Source organism: Crotalus tigris, unplaced genomic scaffold, assembly GCF_016545835.1.
Source record: "Crotalus tigris isolate CLP2741 ecotype Arizona unplaced genomic scaffold, ASM1654583v1 scf7180000017933.3771270, whole genome shotgun sequence".
NCBI classification, from domain to species: domain Eukaryota; kingdom Metazoa; phylum Chordata; class Lepidosauria; order Squamata; family Viperidae; genus Crotalus; species Crotalus tigris.
In genome coordinates this window covers 936045-951641 of record NW_024096726.1, presented here as the reverse complement: position 1 = coordinate 951641, position 15597 = coordinate 936045, and the positions used below count along the sequence as shown (strand labels likewise).

The following is a 15597-nucleotide window of genomic DNA, read 5'->3' as shown; positions in this document are numbered from 1 at the left end:
TGCTGAATATATGAGCTGTGGGTTGGCTATCAGGTCCTTAATTAAAGTTGCCTGGCAATTCTACCAAAGTCAACAAGACCAAAGGAGACCTTGGAAGAAACTTTGAGTTTCATTTATGTGCTCCATCAACCACTGGAAAACTATCACTACAGGACATGCATAGCTTGACTCTTCTTTTTTAGATCAAGCCTTGCATTTGCAACTATAAAATTAAACTCTGAATATTAAAAACTGTCCAGTGTTAATCATTAAAGATTGAAGTTGGCTTAATAAGAGATGAATTTTGGCTTCTTTTTATTTGTTGAGATTAAAATATTTGAATCAACCAACTTGCGCTGCAATTATATTAAGCTGTTGTTTTAAAAATCATACTACGTGGTATATGTATATTTTTTGTAAACCTATTAATTTGCTTTAGTTCAAATATCAAATCATAAGTATAAATATCAGATATGCTGCTATGTGATTGCAATCAAGCTACAAATAAAAAGTCATTTATATAAATTCATATTTTTTAAAAAAAATTAAAAGAATCTTATAATGCTGAACTCCATATGTGTGTTTATGTGGATAAATGTTCTTCTAAAACTTTGTCTACTGTAAATTTCTTCCTTCAATACAATTTCAGGACTATATGCTCATATATCAAATTTTGTGAAAGGAAAAGCATCTATGAAATAGTTCAAAGGAATATCATCCTCCATTTTTTTCCCCATCATTGCCAGAAAAGCATTTGGCCAGTCTAGGAAATACTATAGTATGCTGGATTGAATATTTTAGAGTTATTTTGGCCTACATGGCTGTTTATCTACTACTGTATATAGTGCTATTATTTTAGCAAATCTGTCAATTGATTCCAATTATTTTTTCTTATCTTCATCTACTAGTGCAGTGGTTCTCAACCTTTTTAATGCCATGACCCCCAACCGGTCGTAAGTCAAGGACTAAACCGGTCGTAAGTCAAGGACTAAACAGGTCATAAGTCAAGGACTACCCAATTGGTCGTAAGTCGAGGATTTTCCCTGCCCAGGAGTGCCACGCATGCATGGTGCCATCCCCTACGCCAGCCGAGGTGTAGCTGGCAAGCGGCAGAGACAGAGCAGGCTGACCACCGGCTGGGCCACCAGCTGGCCCAGCCCAAGGGAGGTAAGGCACCAGCCAGAAAAGGGGAAAAAATGGCAGACAGCCTTGCTTGGCGATCCCTGTGAAATGGTCGATCGACCCCAAATGGGGCCGCGACCCATAGGTTGAGAACCGCTGTACTAGTGTGATTTGGTACATGACTTAGCTAATTCAGCAAAAAAGTAATAATAATTCTATATGCAATTCTGTATTTTTCCTAATTATGCATTTCCTGCAGGTGATTTTTATTTGTTACAATGTAATTATTATCTAATATATTATTGTTGGGTGCAGAGTATTCAAGAAATGAACAGGTGTGTTTTTACATAGATTTTCATACTTGTAAACAGAATTGCAAAATTCTAAAAAATATAAATGTGTACATGTATATCTGAGGACTACAAGAAGTGAGCAACCTGATGTTATCCAGATGTTTTGGATTTCAACATTTATCAGTCTCAACAGTATGACTAATGACTAAGAAACTGGAGATTGCATCTAGAGATCCAAAAGCATCTGCATCCTCAACTAGTTAAAATGTTGGAAAATCAAACATGTACATAGAAAAGCCCTTCCATTCATATTTGCATCCTGCATTTGCCACAGGTATGTAACTTGTGGGGTTTGAGTTGGAAATTCATGACAGAAGCTTTGTTATTCAATTCCCCTTTGCTCCCCTCCCCTCCAAATGTTGTTTCCCTCTCTATCAGGCCTGTGTAAGATGGAATTACTGTATATTGTGGGGCTACATTAAATATGATTGAAGGAGCAATGCCTCATCTTGAAAAAGCAAGTGTCACCTCAAGCTCCTTTCAAAATGGGCAACTATGCTTTGCTTTATCAGGATATAAGGCCATAGAAAGATCATGGAAAGTTCTGGAAGCATTGCTGCAACATGGTTTGGCCATCATAAAGCTTTGGTAAATACCTGAGACTATTCAGGTTTATGTAGCAACATCAAAGGACACTTTGATGAACCTTTGCATATCCTAATGTGTACCATGCAATCATGTTAGCCACTAATACTAAAGTAATATTCTACTTGAGGAAATTCAACTGAATTCACAGTACAAAGTGCCACTTTGCACCATGCTATGTGAACCTATCCCTTATTTATATATTCACTTTCTTCTGTTTTTCTCTAAAAATATTCCAACAATTTTCCACAGTTGTCAAGGTCCCAAAAGATATAAAAAAGAAGTATGAAATCTGCTTATAGACCCACAACTATGGATTACCAATCCCTGCCCCTTGCTTGCCTTCCATCCCTTAATCACACTGCTGTTTCCACCCCCAAAATTAAGTCACTGATGTCCGATATCAAACCATGAGTGGGGAATGGCTGTGGAAGTGGACCTATCTCCCATTCTGTATTATTTATTTATTTATTTTATTTAAATTATTATATTTATAATGTGCAAACCCTAGAAGAGGTAGAGACAATTTTTCATAGGGATCAGAAATGTGAAGTGGCATTTTTTTTCTATGTTAGCTCTTATAATAAATAAATGATAAGCAGTCAATCAGTTATGAATAACATTAATAATAAAATTGCAGTTGTTTAAACAAAGCTTTCTTCCATATTCGTACAAAGCAGGAAGGAATCCACAAGCCTGGGCTTCACCAACTGCTGGAAATCTGACTCTTGAAGACCATCAGGGCTCATCACAGCTAACCGCCGTAAAGCTGCCTACAAGAAAATGTGATAACACTTTTCAGATTTTAATTTTTAATTGGAATGACTCCTGATTTAGTCAGTGCTATATACCAGAGGTCCCCAACCTATGCGCTGCAGCCTACTACCGGGCCATGGCCTCTTGGCCACTGGGCCACGTGAGTGGCTGGCCACTGCGGGCATGCCTGTGCATGCGCTTAGCCCCACTCAGCACACCGCAAGCCTCAAGCCAGTGCTAGCCTCGTGTGAGCCTCACACTGGCGCTAGCAGCCCCATTTGTGGAACACACATGCTCACAGCCCCATTCATGCACATGCGTGCACAGCCACATTTGCATGCATAAAGGTGCCTGTCTTTCCCTTTCCCACTGGAAGGTTGCGGATCCCGGCTATATACAACAAACCTAATTGGGAAAAGACTAATATTCTGAAATTCAGTGAAAGTTCCTTGTTCTGTTTACCTCCCAATGAAGGCTAAATTGGGTGCTATGCATATAGGTGGCTTGACCAGTTGGTTCCCTTGAATTAATTAGAAATGGGCAGCAATTGTTCAGGGGAATCTAGAAGGCAGGAGAGGAAGGACTTATCTCTGAGTTCCTCAGCTCTGCCCACACTGAATGCTGCCCTTCCCTAACAGCATCTGTTTGTTTGTTTTAAATGTCCATATGAAATTGCTAACACAAATGTTATTCTAATTAAAGAAATTGAAAAAATTACTTTTTTCACAAAAGAGAACTTTTCAAATCACTTGGGTCATAAATTGTAACTTTATTTGTAACTACTGGATTCATTTATATAGATCATATCTTGTTGAGACCCTGTCTTAATAGAGTTTGAGAGATAGGACTGATCAGGATGTTTTTGCCTTAGGCAAGGAAAAGTTCCACAATTACCATAACTTCCAGGAACATCTTACTTCCACATTAGTAATGTTGCAGCATTTTCCAGTAACTGAGGCTAGCAGGCCCCTTAATTCAGTCAGGAAAGTCAAATGCTGGCGCAGTCAAGAGTATTGGGGCACAGTGATTAGAAGGCAATATTTCAGGCAAAATCTGCCCATAGCCTGGAGTTCGATCCTGATGGGCTCCAGGTTGACTCAGCCTTCCATCCTTCCAAGGTTGGTAAAGTGAGGGCCCAGATTGTTGGGGGCAATAGGCTGATGTTGTAAACCACTCAGAGAGTAAACACTATGGAGCAGTACATAAGTCTAAGTGTTATTGCTATTGCTAAATAATACATTAAGGTTGGTCTTCCTGACACCCCTACATTTTCAGGTGAGGCAACTGTCAAATAGAAGAACCAGTTCTGACAGGCAGACATGCTGAAGTCTATTTCATGATGGATTCGTATTTCATAATCTCTTTTCCTTTTTATCTACATCAGTGGTTCTCAACCTTTTTAATGCCGCGACCCCAACCGGTCATAAGTCGAGGACTACTCAACTGGTCATAAGTTGAGGACTACTCAACTGGTGCAGCACCATTTGCAGAATGGGACTTTTGACGGGCTCAGCAGGGCAGAGGCAGCCTGGACAATTCAAGAGAGTCTATTCTATTGGCTTTCAAAAGCCAATAGAATAAAAGGGAGTAGCACAGCTAAGGAAAAGGGGGAAAAAATGGTGGACTGCGTTGTTTGGCGACCCCCGTGAAATGGTCATTCGATCCCAAATGGGGTCCCGACCCACAGGTTGAGAACCACTGATCTACATCCTAAAAGGAAGCTAATAAAGGATAGATTTATATTGCAGCAGGCCGACATAATTCTCAGAATCTGCCTACTTTCCCTTCTGAACTAAAGTTATCACTGCACCTCCATTCTTTTTACTGCCAATATATTTAGGAACCCCACAGAGTAACTTCAGCCTATCGCCCACTTGGGATGCATTGATTATGTCTCAGTATTGTGTACAAGAATTCTATACTTCAAACTCCTTGGTTTAATGATGGAATGGAAAATGGCTTGTTCTCAGTAAACAAACAAGCAAACAAACTGAATCATTTTAACAAAGAAATATAATTTCAAAATTTAAACCATGTTATATAAAAGAGTTCCATGCCTCAAAACCCCAACAACCTTTCTAGTAAAGGGAAATTTTGTTTCTAGATGCTTGGTGCCAATGAAGGTGAATCATAGATTTCTAATGCGACTTTAGGCAAGCCTAAAATTAAGATAAGAATTATTTTAATGGATGTCAGCAAGTTTATGATATTACAACTGATAAATCATTTGATTTCCAGCCATGTGGAGACAAAAAAATTGAATGCAAATCTCTTTTGCAGAAACAAATATTACTTACTTATCTTCATTAAAATAAGGCAGCTGTTACAGAAATTACTTTACTATATTATAAGATAGGAGGTTGCAGAAGTTGCATACAGGAATCTGATCAAATATATTTTCGTTGAAAAGAAAATGATCTCAGCCTACTAAGCTTCAAGATTTTAACTTTGAAACCTCCATTCCTGATAATATCCTGAAGACATATTTGTCTAAAATGGACAAGTTTTAAGGACAGAAAAGAGCCAGATTACAATAAAATTTGCAGATGCAACTTATTAAAAAGCAGGATGTCACATGTGCCAAAAAGATTAGCATCTGATGTTATGAAATAAATGTTTGCTTGCACAATAAAGTGTATTTTCTCCTTTTTACTTACATGCCTCAATGGAATATAACTGAGGCACTGCAGGAGAAAGAAATCAATAGACAGAGGAGATACTCTTGCAACAGCTGATAATATGGAATTGAATATATTTGTTGTGAGTCCTCGCCTGCCAGCAGATCCGGCAGCCGAATCACATGAATTGGATGAGGGGGAAGGGTTGCCTGGGTTCACATTGGAGTCTGTGGAAGGCTCTGAAGAGCAAGAAGATTCAGAGCTAGATGTGACACCAGGCCCATCTACTCACGCTCAAGCTGGGTTGGGGGGCCTGAACTTAGAGAAGAGGAGGAACAGCTGGGGCCTGTTCCAGATGCACATGTGCAGAGAGGAAAGACGTGTGGGACAATGGATGGCGGTGGGGCAGCTCTCCAGGAAAAGTAAAAGATTCTAAGAAGCCATGCGTGGGAGGGGCTGGTTGCCAAAGGCAACCGTTCATGCTATAACTTTGTGCTTCTGTCATTGGATTTCTTGCCTCAGGATTCTTGGATATTTAACCAGGTTTGTCAGATTTCTGTATGTTTGAATGACTTGAACATTGAGTTTTCCTGATGAGAACTCGGAGACTGATCTTGTTCGTTTCTACAGCTAAAAGACTGTTGGAGTTTGTTCCATAAAAGTTGTGTCAAAATAAAAGGGGTTTACTTTCTTACAAAGTCCTGCCTTATTCAATGCAAAGGGGTTTTCCTCACAAGTAAGCAGTTGAGCAGTACTCGCGTAGGCTGGGACAGAACAATATTGCTATATTGCTTTGCTCCTGTCTGTTGCAGATCTGATCTGGATAGCGGAAGGAATCTTCTCAATAGTGAAGAATGTGAATCAGAAGATTGAAATCTGCCAAGATCAGCTCTCCTATTTTTCCAGGCAACAGAAATTCTTGATCATGGATGTCTCATCAGCAGAATAAAATGAAAGGAAAGAGGGAACAATTAGATGCTCTTACCAGACAAGCAACAAGAACAGAATCACTGTTATTTCTTTCACCTGGAGACCTGCAAAGTTGTATGAGACGTGGAATACCTGAAAATGATTTGAAAAGAACATTGATCAACAATTTATTCTAGGTGGCATATTTTCTAGATTTATCCATTTCAGTGAAAATGTTGTAATGCCATAAAAAGTGATGCTAAAAAAAACAGGAAAAGAAAAAAACCTACTTCTTTTTACATAGCTCAAATTATAAACACTAAGAGAATTCATAATTCTCTTTGCAAAGCCAGTGAATCTTTACCCAGGCATATCAGACTTAGTTTATTCAATGATGAATGCTATTTTAAGGGATTCCTTTTTTCCCCCTTTATTTAGAAGAATCCCATTCACACCTTTGAAAGCTAGTACTGAGTTTTCTGTGAACAACATATCATTTTCTTAGGCAGCTGGGTTAGCATGGACAAGTGCATTGTCATGATCAACATAAAAGGTTCATACTTCATTCAAAGACCTCCCCAGGACTGCTTATGATGGCTGCCCCCAAACCCTAACTGCTCTTTAGGTGCTTTTCAATTGGCTGTATTTCGGCCAGGTTTTACAGTGTTTTTGCTAAAAAAAAAAATGGGATTTTCTGCAAAACTAGTCCATAGCAAATAGTTTGTTTACTTAATGACCACCACAAAAAAAGGTTATAAAATCAGGTTGGCCACATGACCACATTACGACTGTCCAGCTTACAACCATAATGGGCAAGCTCTATTACAGTCATAAGTCAAGGATTATCTGTACTGTTAACTGAACTCCATGCTGCCAATTGGGGCAATCATCAATTGATTTGTAAAATCAGAAATCTTTAAAAAATGAATGACCAGTTCTGGAGAACAGACTGGTTCTTAGTTGACATGCAGTAGAGAAAAGTAGCATTCAGCAAATAATGGGCTAAATAATGTCCCTTTGACGTATAAAATCATTTAAATACGTACAGTTGAGTTTTATGGCTGAATGAGCTACTTCAGGATCACGGCTAAGCCGGGCGAGTGTCACTGCGGCTTTTTGTTGAACTTGTTCACAAGCAGCTCTTTCGGGGGAATTCCCAAATGGTGATTTTTCAGATAGCATTTCCATTAAAACCTGAATACCTACAAAAGTGTAAAATATTGCTGACAATTATACAAAAACACAGTAAAAAGAATTTTGGTACAAAAGTTAGAGTTGAAGATGAAGCCAAGCCAGCATAATTGCAGGGGACAAAGCTAAATGCCAAATGCCCTCAACACTGCTCTTTCAAATTCTACCTAAAGGTATAATCCCCCATCATTATTCCAAATACAAAAAGGAGAAGTGGTAATTTTAAGAAAGTAACTTACTTAACCAGCATAGATTTAGCTGTTTCTATTGTCAATCCTCTGCTATGGGATGAGAATGGCATCCTCATTTCCCATTTAGGAAAGGATGACTTCAGCCAGTAATGTCACAAGCAAGAGGTAAAAATCATCCATCAATAGTATGGATTACAGTTCTGACAAATGGTTAGAACTTCAGTGTAATTATTTGTCAGAACTCATCCCCTTTTTCACCTCCCACTTTTCCTAGCCTCAAGAACTTCTCTTCTAGGCTAGAAGAGACGGCAGGCAAGGAGGAGATACAGCATTTTTACTGGAGTTGATCCCTGGTTTGGAAACCTGGATAAGCCCTAGTTCAGGGATCTTCAAACTTGGCCCTTTTATGACTTGTGGATTTCAATACCCAGAATTCCTCAGCCAGCATGCCTGGCTGAGGAATTCTGGGAGTTGAAGTCCACAAGTCATAAAAGGGCCAAGTTTGAAGACCCCTGCCCTACTCGCTGACAGTCCAACAACAGCAAGCTGCTTCTCTCTGCCATTTCACCAGGCAACAATCACAGAGAGATGGTCAACTGTTGTCAGAGCAACTTTTGGGTGTAAGAGAGCACTTAACTCTCCAGAAGAAAGTTAAGTCTATGTTCAAAAGCATCTTGAATGACAGTATATGAGGAATTCTACAGTGAAGCAGTATAGAGAGATGGCTCTTTCTCTATTTCTTCACTGGCACGCTTCTCAAAATAGGGAGATATAACAATATCAGCATTCCATATCTGAAATAGGAAAAAAAGCTATGATTTTGAAATTGCAAGGTGCCACCTGCAGGTATTTCAGAAAGAAAATGACATAAACTTGCATCCTGACACATTTTTGGTCAGGATTCTGAGATTTGGAGAGGTGAAAATGCAGAATTTTGTCTCAAAATCATATAAATTTAGATCTTTAGTAATCCTAGTGTTACATTAAATGCTGTTTAGCTAAATAAAGGATGGCATTTCAATTTTATTTTCACATGGATAACTCTTTTGCGCATTGTCAAAACATACATACCATTTTGTTGCATTATTTCTGAAGCACACTGGTCCAGGACAGACAGGTTTGCTAATACTGTTACAATCTAAATTAAAAAGAGGCAGCAGTTTGGAATTTTACATTATACAACTGATATTATAATGACTTATAAATCATTGATCAGCTACTTGGGAAATGACTCCTCTCCTTAGATCTGTTGTGCTTATTGCCATTGCACATATGCTTCTATTCTTATTGTGATATTCCCATAACCTGTAATTGTGCAAGTATGATGGGCCTTTGTTGGACACAAATTCAGAAAATCAAAAGGTTTTGATTTGTGTCAGAAGGTTTTAGGAATCTACATAATATTTTATTTTAAAGACTGTAGACAGGGATAGGCAGCCAAAACACTGTGTACTGGTCTTCACTTCAGGCCCACATTTCCTCAGGCCCAGATTTCACTGAGAAATCTGCAGGCAAAAATGGTTGAATCTTAACACAAATATAAAAAAAATCTCAGACTGGAATATGTGTTGCAACTATTTTGTGTAAAGACACTTTTAAAAGGGTGGGGGGAAATTGTGTAACCCACTTTAATGACAGAGTGTAACTGCATGATTGCCATACTTTCTGCAGCTCTCAAAGACTAAAAATATTAATAACAGCAGAACAACAGTAAAAATAGTGGCCTTGGCTCCCAAAAGTACTTCAGTCCTATGTTGGACGATGAATTTTGTTTTGTTTTCCTCAGCTTAAATTTCTGTAATACTCACATCAGAGATTTCTGCAGAGGCAGTAGGGATATGTCAATATGGCAGTTTTAATTATGCAATTATAACCATCATTTTAACTTTGCTTATCCTGTGCAGGTGCTCCTGGTTCATACAACCCTTTCAGCATGAGCAACACATAAATATGAAAAAAAAAATTTATGCAACTGAAGAAATTACTGTATTTTTTATTTGTTTTGTTTTTAATAGTTGGGTCCTGTTGCCTAAGATGAAAGACATTCTTATCGGAAACTTTATGAATAGAAAAGGGAGGAACATCTTTTGCTAATTTCTCTTCAACTTCTTCCACTTCCCCCTAAACTAGCTTCCCATTGAGGAGTCTTGTGAAATGTCATAGAATATGCATAGAGACTAGAGAAGACAAAGAGGATTAGAAAACTGGTGTCCTTCCTGTCCTTCATATTCATGGAGACCTTTCTTGAAGAACCTGCCAGGAATAAAAGAACAATACTAAGCCAAGAACCAGAGAATGTGGCGTTCTGGATTCTTTTCAGTGCCCACTGCATTGACACATTAAATAAATTATAAATATTGTTACAAAGGCATTATTATACATTAAAAAAGGTAAGACCTAGTCTAAAAAAAAGAAGAAATGGGGCGACATGATAGCAGTATTCCAGTATTTGAGGGGCTGCCACAAAGACGAGGGGTCCCATTATTCTCCAAAGCACCAGAGGGCAGGACAAGAAACAATGGTTGGAAACTGAACAAAAAGAAAAGCAACCTGGAATTAAGGGAAACTTCCTGACAGTGAGGACAATTAACCAATGGAACAGCTTGCCTCCAGAAATCGTGGGCGCTCCATCACTGGAGATTTTTAAGAAGAGGCTAGACAGTCACTTGTCTGAGATGGTATAGGTTTTCCTGCTTAAGTAGGGGACTGGACTAGAAGATCTCCAAGGTCCCTTCCAGCTCTATTCTATTCTAATTCTAATAATCAAAGAGAGATAAATACAGATATGCTGCTGTAGGAAAACTGTTCACAAGATGTCTATGGAGATTCTCAGTCATCCAGGTCATGGTTGTCTCAAGGGTACTTTTTCAAGAGGTAACTGGACTTCCTTGATTTTCTTTGAAGATGTTTCACTTCTCATCCAAGAAGTTTCTTCAGCTCTTACTGGACAATGAGGAATGGAAGGATTTATATTTATATTACATCTAGTCAGAGCTGAAGAAACTTCTTGGATGAGAAGCACAAAGTCCACAAAGAAAGTCCAGTTGCCTCTTGAAAAAGCACCTTTGGGATATTCACAAGATGGAAGCACTTGTATAAAGCCAGATTAGTTTTTGAGTTCAACCAAACCACCCTCAGTAATAGAAACAATATACCAAAGACAAGTTTTCTTTCTTTTGGCTTCTTTTTCCCATTGCCTCTTCCTAGGGCTGAGAGAAATATATGTATGGCATATCAAAAGTCACACCCCATAGGCTAATCCCAATATGTTTTATTAGTTAATTGTTCTTTTTTCCAGAGAAGTTGTTACTGTACTTAGGGAAGTTCAAAGGTATCTCAATTTAAATGGTGGTTTATTTCATCTACATTAGCCCATTCCTTTTCCTTAATGTAATTTATTCTTATTCATATATGAAATATATAGCTTGTCTTTCTTTCATCACTATTACTTGATATACCTGGCACGTCGTTCCTCCTATTTTCCTTAGAACAAAAACTGTGTAAAGTAGATAGTAGTGAGAAAATGATTTTCCAAAGTAATCCATTGAGCTTCCATGCCTGAAGATGGACTTGAATATGTGTGTCCCTGGTTCTACTTTAACATTACTGTGCTAACTATCCCAAATTCTCCTCCTTCAGTCTCTGTGTGTACCTTTGGGTCAGTTTTTGACTCCTAGTGACTACCTTGACTGGTTCCTGAAGTTTTCTTGGCAAGTTTTCTTGGAAGTGATTTGCCCTTGCCTGCTGCCTAATTCCAAGAGATAGGGATTGGCCCAAAGTCACCCAGCAGATTCTGTGCCTAAGGTATGACTAGAACTCTCCATCTCCCAGTTTCTAGCTTGATGCCTTAACAACTACATCATACTGGCTCCTCATCAGTCTAAGTCTTTCTTTAATTGAGATATGACAGTCTCCAGTGTTCAAATATTCCCATAATAAATTACTTGGCAATCCTAGACTTCCCTATTGTTCCAATTTCAAAATATCTTGATCTAGGAACCCATTTTACCCTCAATTAATTCCGTAGAATTTTTTTTATCAATTTGCTGGAATGTTTAAGCATTCATTGTGCTTGAGGGTCATTAGTTTTTTTTTTTGTCAGTCACAGTACATTCAAAAACCTCTGATTAATCTACTCTTTGCACCCTGAAATGTTCTGCTTCATTCCGGGTTGGGCTTTTCTGCGAAACAAATAAGCAATGACAATACAATAGGTGTACAAGAATAATTTTAGTGAACGATAAGCAGAAGTATAAACTTTTAGCAACCAGGTCTCCAAGCAACCATATTATAAGTTTTAGTGTCCAGAATATATATATAAAAAAAATACCATGTCTTTTCTGCAGCAAAAAGACAGAGGCTTGCAGAGATTTCTTTTGCTTTTAGCTGATACTGCGCATAAAAAGATTATCTTTCAAAAGGTTTGCAAAGACAGAAGGAAGCAGCTATGGCATGGAGAAAATTAAGCAAAAGAAAAATTAAGCAAATGGACAAGGGATATGAGAAGAAGCACAAAAGAGGGAAGACATATCAGAAAAGCTTTTGAAAATGAGAAAAGTGCTCTTTTTCCTTAGAAGTGCACTTATGCAGAGAACCGAAGAAAAAGACTTAAATGTGGGAAATAACAACTTAGCAGAATTGAAAACGATAGTATTTAGGGTTTCTGAGGGAGAGAATAAGAAAAGGGGAGAAAGTGCAGGAAACAATGAAGAAAAGCATTTGGAAATCGAAAAAGTAATGGGATTTTCTTTCATCCTTACAATCTCTCTTTTTAAAGAACTACCCCAGTTTTCTAGTGGTCAGCAAATTACACTGTAGGGTATTATGTTAATTAATTTTTAATATTCATAGGAAAACAGTTTTTCTGCACTTTTATTATGATTGCTGACGTGAGTAGAAAAAAAATGAATCATAAAACAAAAAATATAGCATCATCTCGTTAGGTGGCAAAGTACCTAAACATGAAAGTGCCAATAGTCATTTCATGATGACCTAAATATGCTATGAAACACATTAATTTTCTTTTATTTAATTTGATGGTAGATATTTGCATTGTTGTGGCTTGGTTGCCAAAGACTATGAGGGATCATTATTTGCATCTAGAAATAGCTGAACTTTGATGCATTAGTTCCATTAGAGAGAGAGAGAGAGAGAGATTCAATTAACTGCTTTATCAATGCAATGGATTCTGTCAACAAAGCAGGGGAAAGGGGAATTCCCCCTTCCTCTAATGCTCCTCTTGAGCTCTGCAAATCTGTATGAGTGGACGAGAATATTTCAGGGATGAAGAGAAGGGAAATTCCTACAGCACAAAGGAAAAGCCACTCCTGGCCTTAGATTTATCTGAGAAAGACAAAGCTTTCTTTTTAAGGAAGAAAAAAATCCATTTATTTGCTTAATGATCTTTCCTCACAGCAAATAAAGATAGGGAATTGATGATCTCACTAAAGATTGTTGTTGTTAAGTCGTGTCCAACTCTTTGTGACCCCATGGACCATAGCACACTAGGCTCCTCTGTCCTCCACTCTCTTGCTGAGTCTGCCCAAACTCATGCCCATTGCTTCAATGGAACTGTCTAACCATCTCATCCTCTGCTGTCTCCTTGTCCTTTTGCCTTCAATTTTTCTCAACTTCAGAGTCTTCTCCAGTGAGTCCTCTCTTCTCATTTGGCGGTCAAAGTATTTGAGTTTCAGCTTCAACATCTGTCCTTCCAAAGAACAGTCAGAGTTTATTTCCTTTATGACTAACTGATTTTATCTCCTTACAGTCCAAGGGACTCTCAAGAGTTTTCTCCAAGATCACTAAAGATATCTAAGGGTAAAATAATCAGACTCTACTTAGTTATTCCTTGAAGAATCCTCTGTAAAACTGCATATATGCATTCATATATATGAAAATGTGAACAAAGGAAGAATTGAATTCTTATATCTGGAAGCTTCTTATATGTTTGTAAACAAAACAGTTGATAGCATCAAAAGATACAAACAAGGGACCAATTGATATACTACACTAATTAGAATAAGAAAGTGGATTCCACATTGCTAGGGTTATTAAAAGCCAACCTTCCAAACTCTTTCCTGCATTTATTTTTATATCCATTATGAACTGGTGTACCACTTTTTAATTTCTTAAGTATTTTTGAGAAATTTAATTACACAATTCATCATCTTCAGCTTTGCTAACAGAGACAAACTGATTACCTCATTTCTTACTCTGTTCCTGAAGTTGTTTTTTAAATGTAAGTCCAGTCACTTTGTAAATGACTGTCACACATGCCAGGATATATTATTATGCAAAGCATTCAAGAGAAATAACAAAAAAAAACTTCAGCCATGCAGTGACGTTTGCAAAACAAAACTAAACAAAAAAAGAGTATTGTTTCTGGACATAATTCAAGCTCTTAATCTCCAAATGCCATATATTGATTGGGAATTGAAATAAATAAAGGACTGTTAATAAAGATGCTGACTGTCATATGAATGAATCTTTTTTATGGAAAGGTTGTTCGTCTAAAGCATCCCAACACAGGGAAAACCCAGCACCATAATCTCTTCTTCTCTTTCTCCTTTCTCTTTCTTCTTCTTCTTCTCCTCCTCTCTCTCTCTCTCTCACTCACTCTCTCTCTCTCTCTCTCTCTCACACACACACACACACACACATATACACACATCATGCAGAAATTTACAAAATTATTTAGTATATAAAATAGAAAATATTTGCTTCCAGCCCTACTGCAATTTTTCTGAGCAGATGTGACACTACCCATCTTACCAAGTAGAAGAAGCAATATGAAGAAGCAACATGATTCTGACCCTGAACTTCAGATTACATTAAAGCCTCAACTGACAATTCCAATAAAAAGAAAGGGCTTCTGCATATTGTTCTCTTAGGTAATGTCTATGGAGATTCTCGATCATCCAGGTCATAGTTATCCCAAAGATGCTTTTTCATGAGGCAACTGGACTTTTTTGTTTTTCTTGTGATTCAGTCAGTCTTGTGATTCAACCAATCACAAAACCAACTGACCACCCAGGACCTATATAAACAAACAAGACACTTCACACCAAAAAAACCCCACTGAAGATATTACCTAATTTGGTAACAAAACATTTGGGAGCCAAGCAGCAAGCTTGGAGGACAAACCTCCACCTATATAAAAATAGTTTACTAGGTAAATCTGATCAATAAAAAGACAGATAGATCATATATGAAATAGCATTTCTAAGAAATTTTCCATTAATATGGATTTTTTTCCCCTTAACATGGTCAAACATTAGCAGATTTTTAGAAGTCTAGTAGGTTTTCCTTCTGGCTGGCTTTTGGGATTATCCTTTATAGAATTGTGACAGAAAACTAGATTCTGATACAGAGTGCTTGAGTTTTAATACCTAGAACAGGGTTCCCCAACCTTAGCAACTTTAAGACCAGTGGACTTCAACTCCCAGAATTCCACAGGACTTAAAGTTGCTAAGGTTGGGAAACCCTGACCTAGAGGTTTTAAAGGCTATAATAAATGAGTAAATGTGAGGAAGAGCGGTTAAGAAAGAAAAAGCAAAGAAATATAAGCAAAATTAATTTAAATCCAAACATTTTTTACTTGTGGATTAAAGTGAGAAGTTAGACTACCCATCTGATTTAACCATTATAAAGTGCTGCCTAAAATGAATATGATTTTTTTGAGATTTTAACACAGCTAGCAATGATGTAAGAAAAGGAGCAAAACCAAAATAATGTATTTTCTGTTAGAAAAATGAATTTATTTGAATTTATCATCTTTGTAGGAACAATACTATTTTTGAGAAATACTGAATAATTTCTGATCTCAATTAAATTATCCCTCTTCCATTTTTGGCATGATGACTCATTGGATACAAATGTCATTTCAATCTACTT

General features: G+C 37.5%; 1 protein-coding gene across 1 annotated transcript in view; it reads right to left on the bottom strand.

Annotated features, from left to right (window-relative positions):
• Window positions 1–1194: 1194 nt before the first annotated feature.
• Window positions 1195–15597, bottom strand: part of INSC (INSC spindle orientation adaptor protein) — a 126121-nt gene continuing 111718 nt past the window's right edge. The window contains exons 11-14 of the mRNA XM_039344544.1: window positions 8776–8842; window positions 7369–7524; window positions 6399–6475; window positions 1195–2812 (exon numbers count right to left, since the gene is read on the bottom strand). Of these exons, the coding sequence (XP_039200478.1) occupies window positions 2684–2812; window positions 6399–6475; window positions 7369–7524; window positions 8776–8842 (429 nt within the window). The 3' untranslated portion in view covers window positions 1195–2683. The remainder of the gene's footprint in view (window positions 2813–6398; window positions 6476–7368; window positions 7525–8775; window positions 8843–15597) is intronic.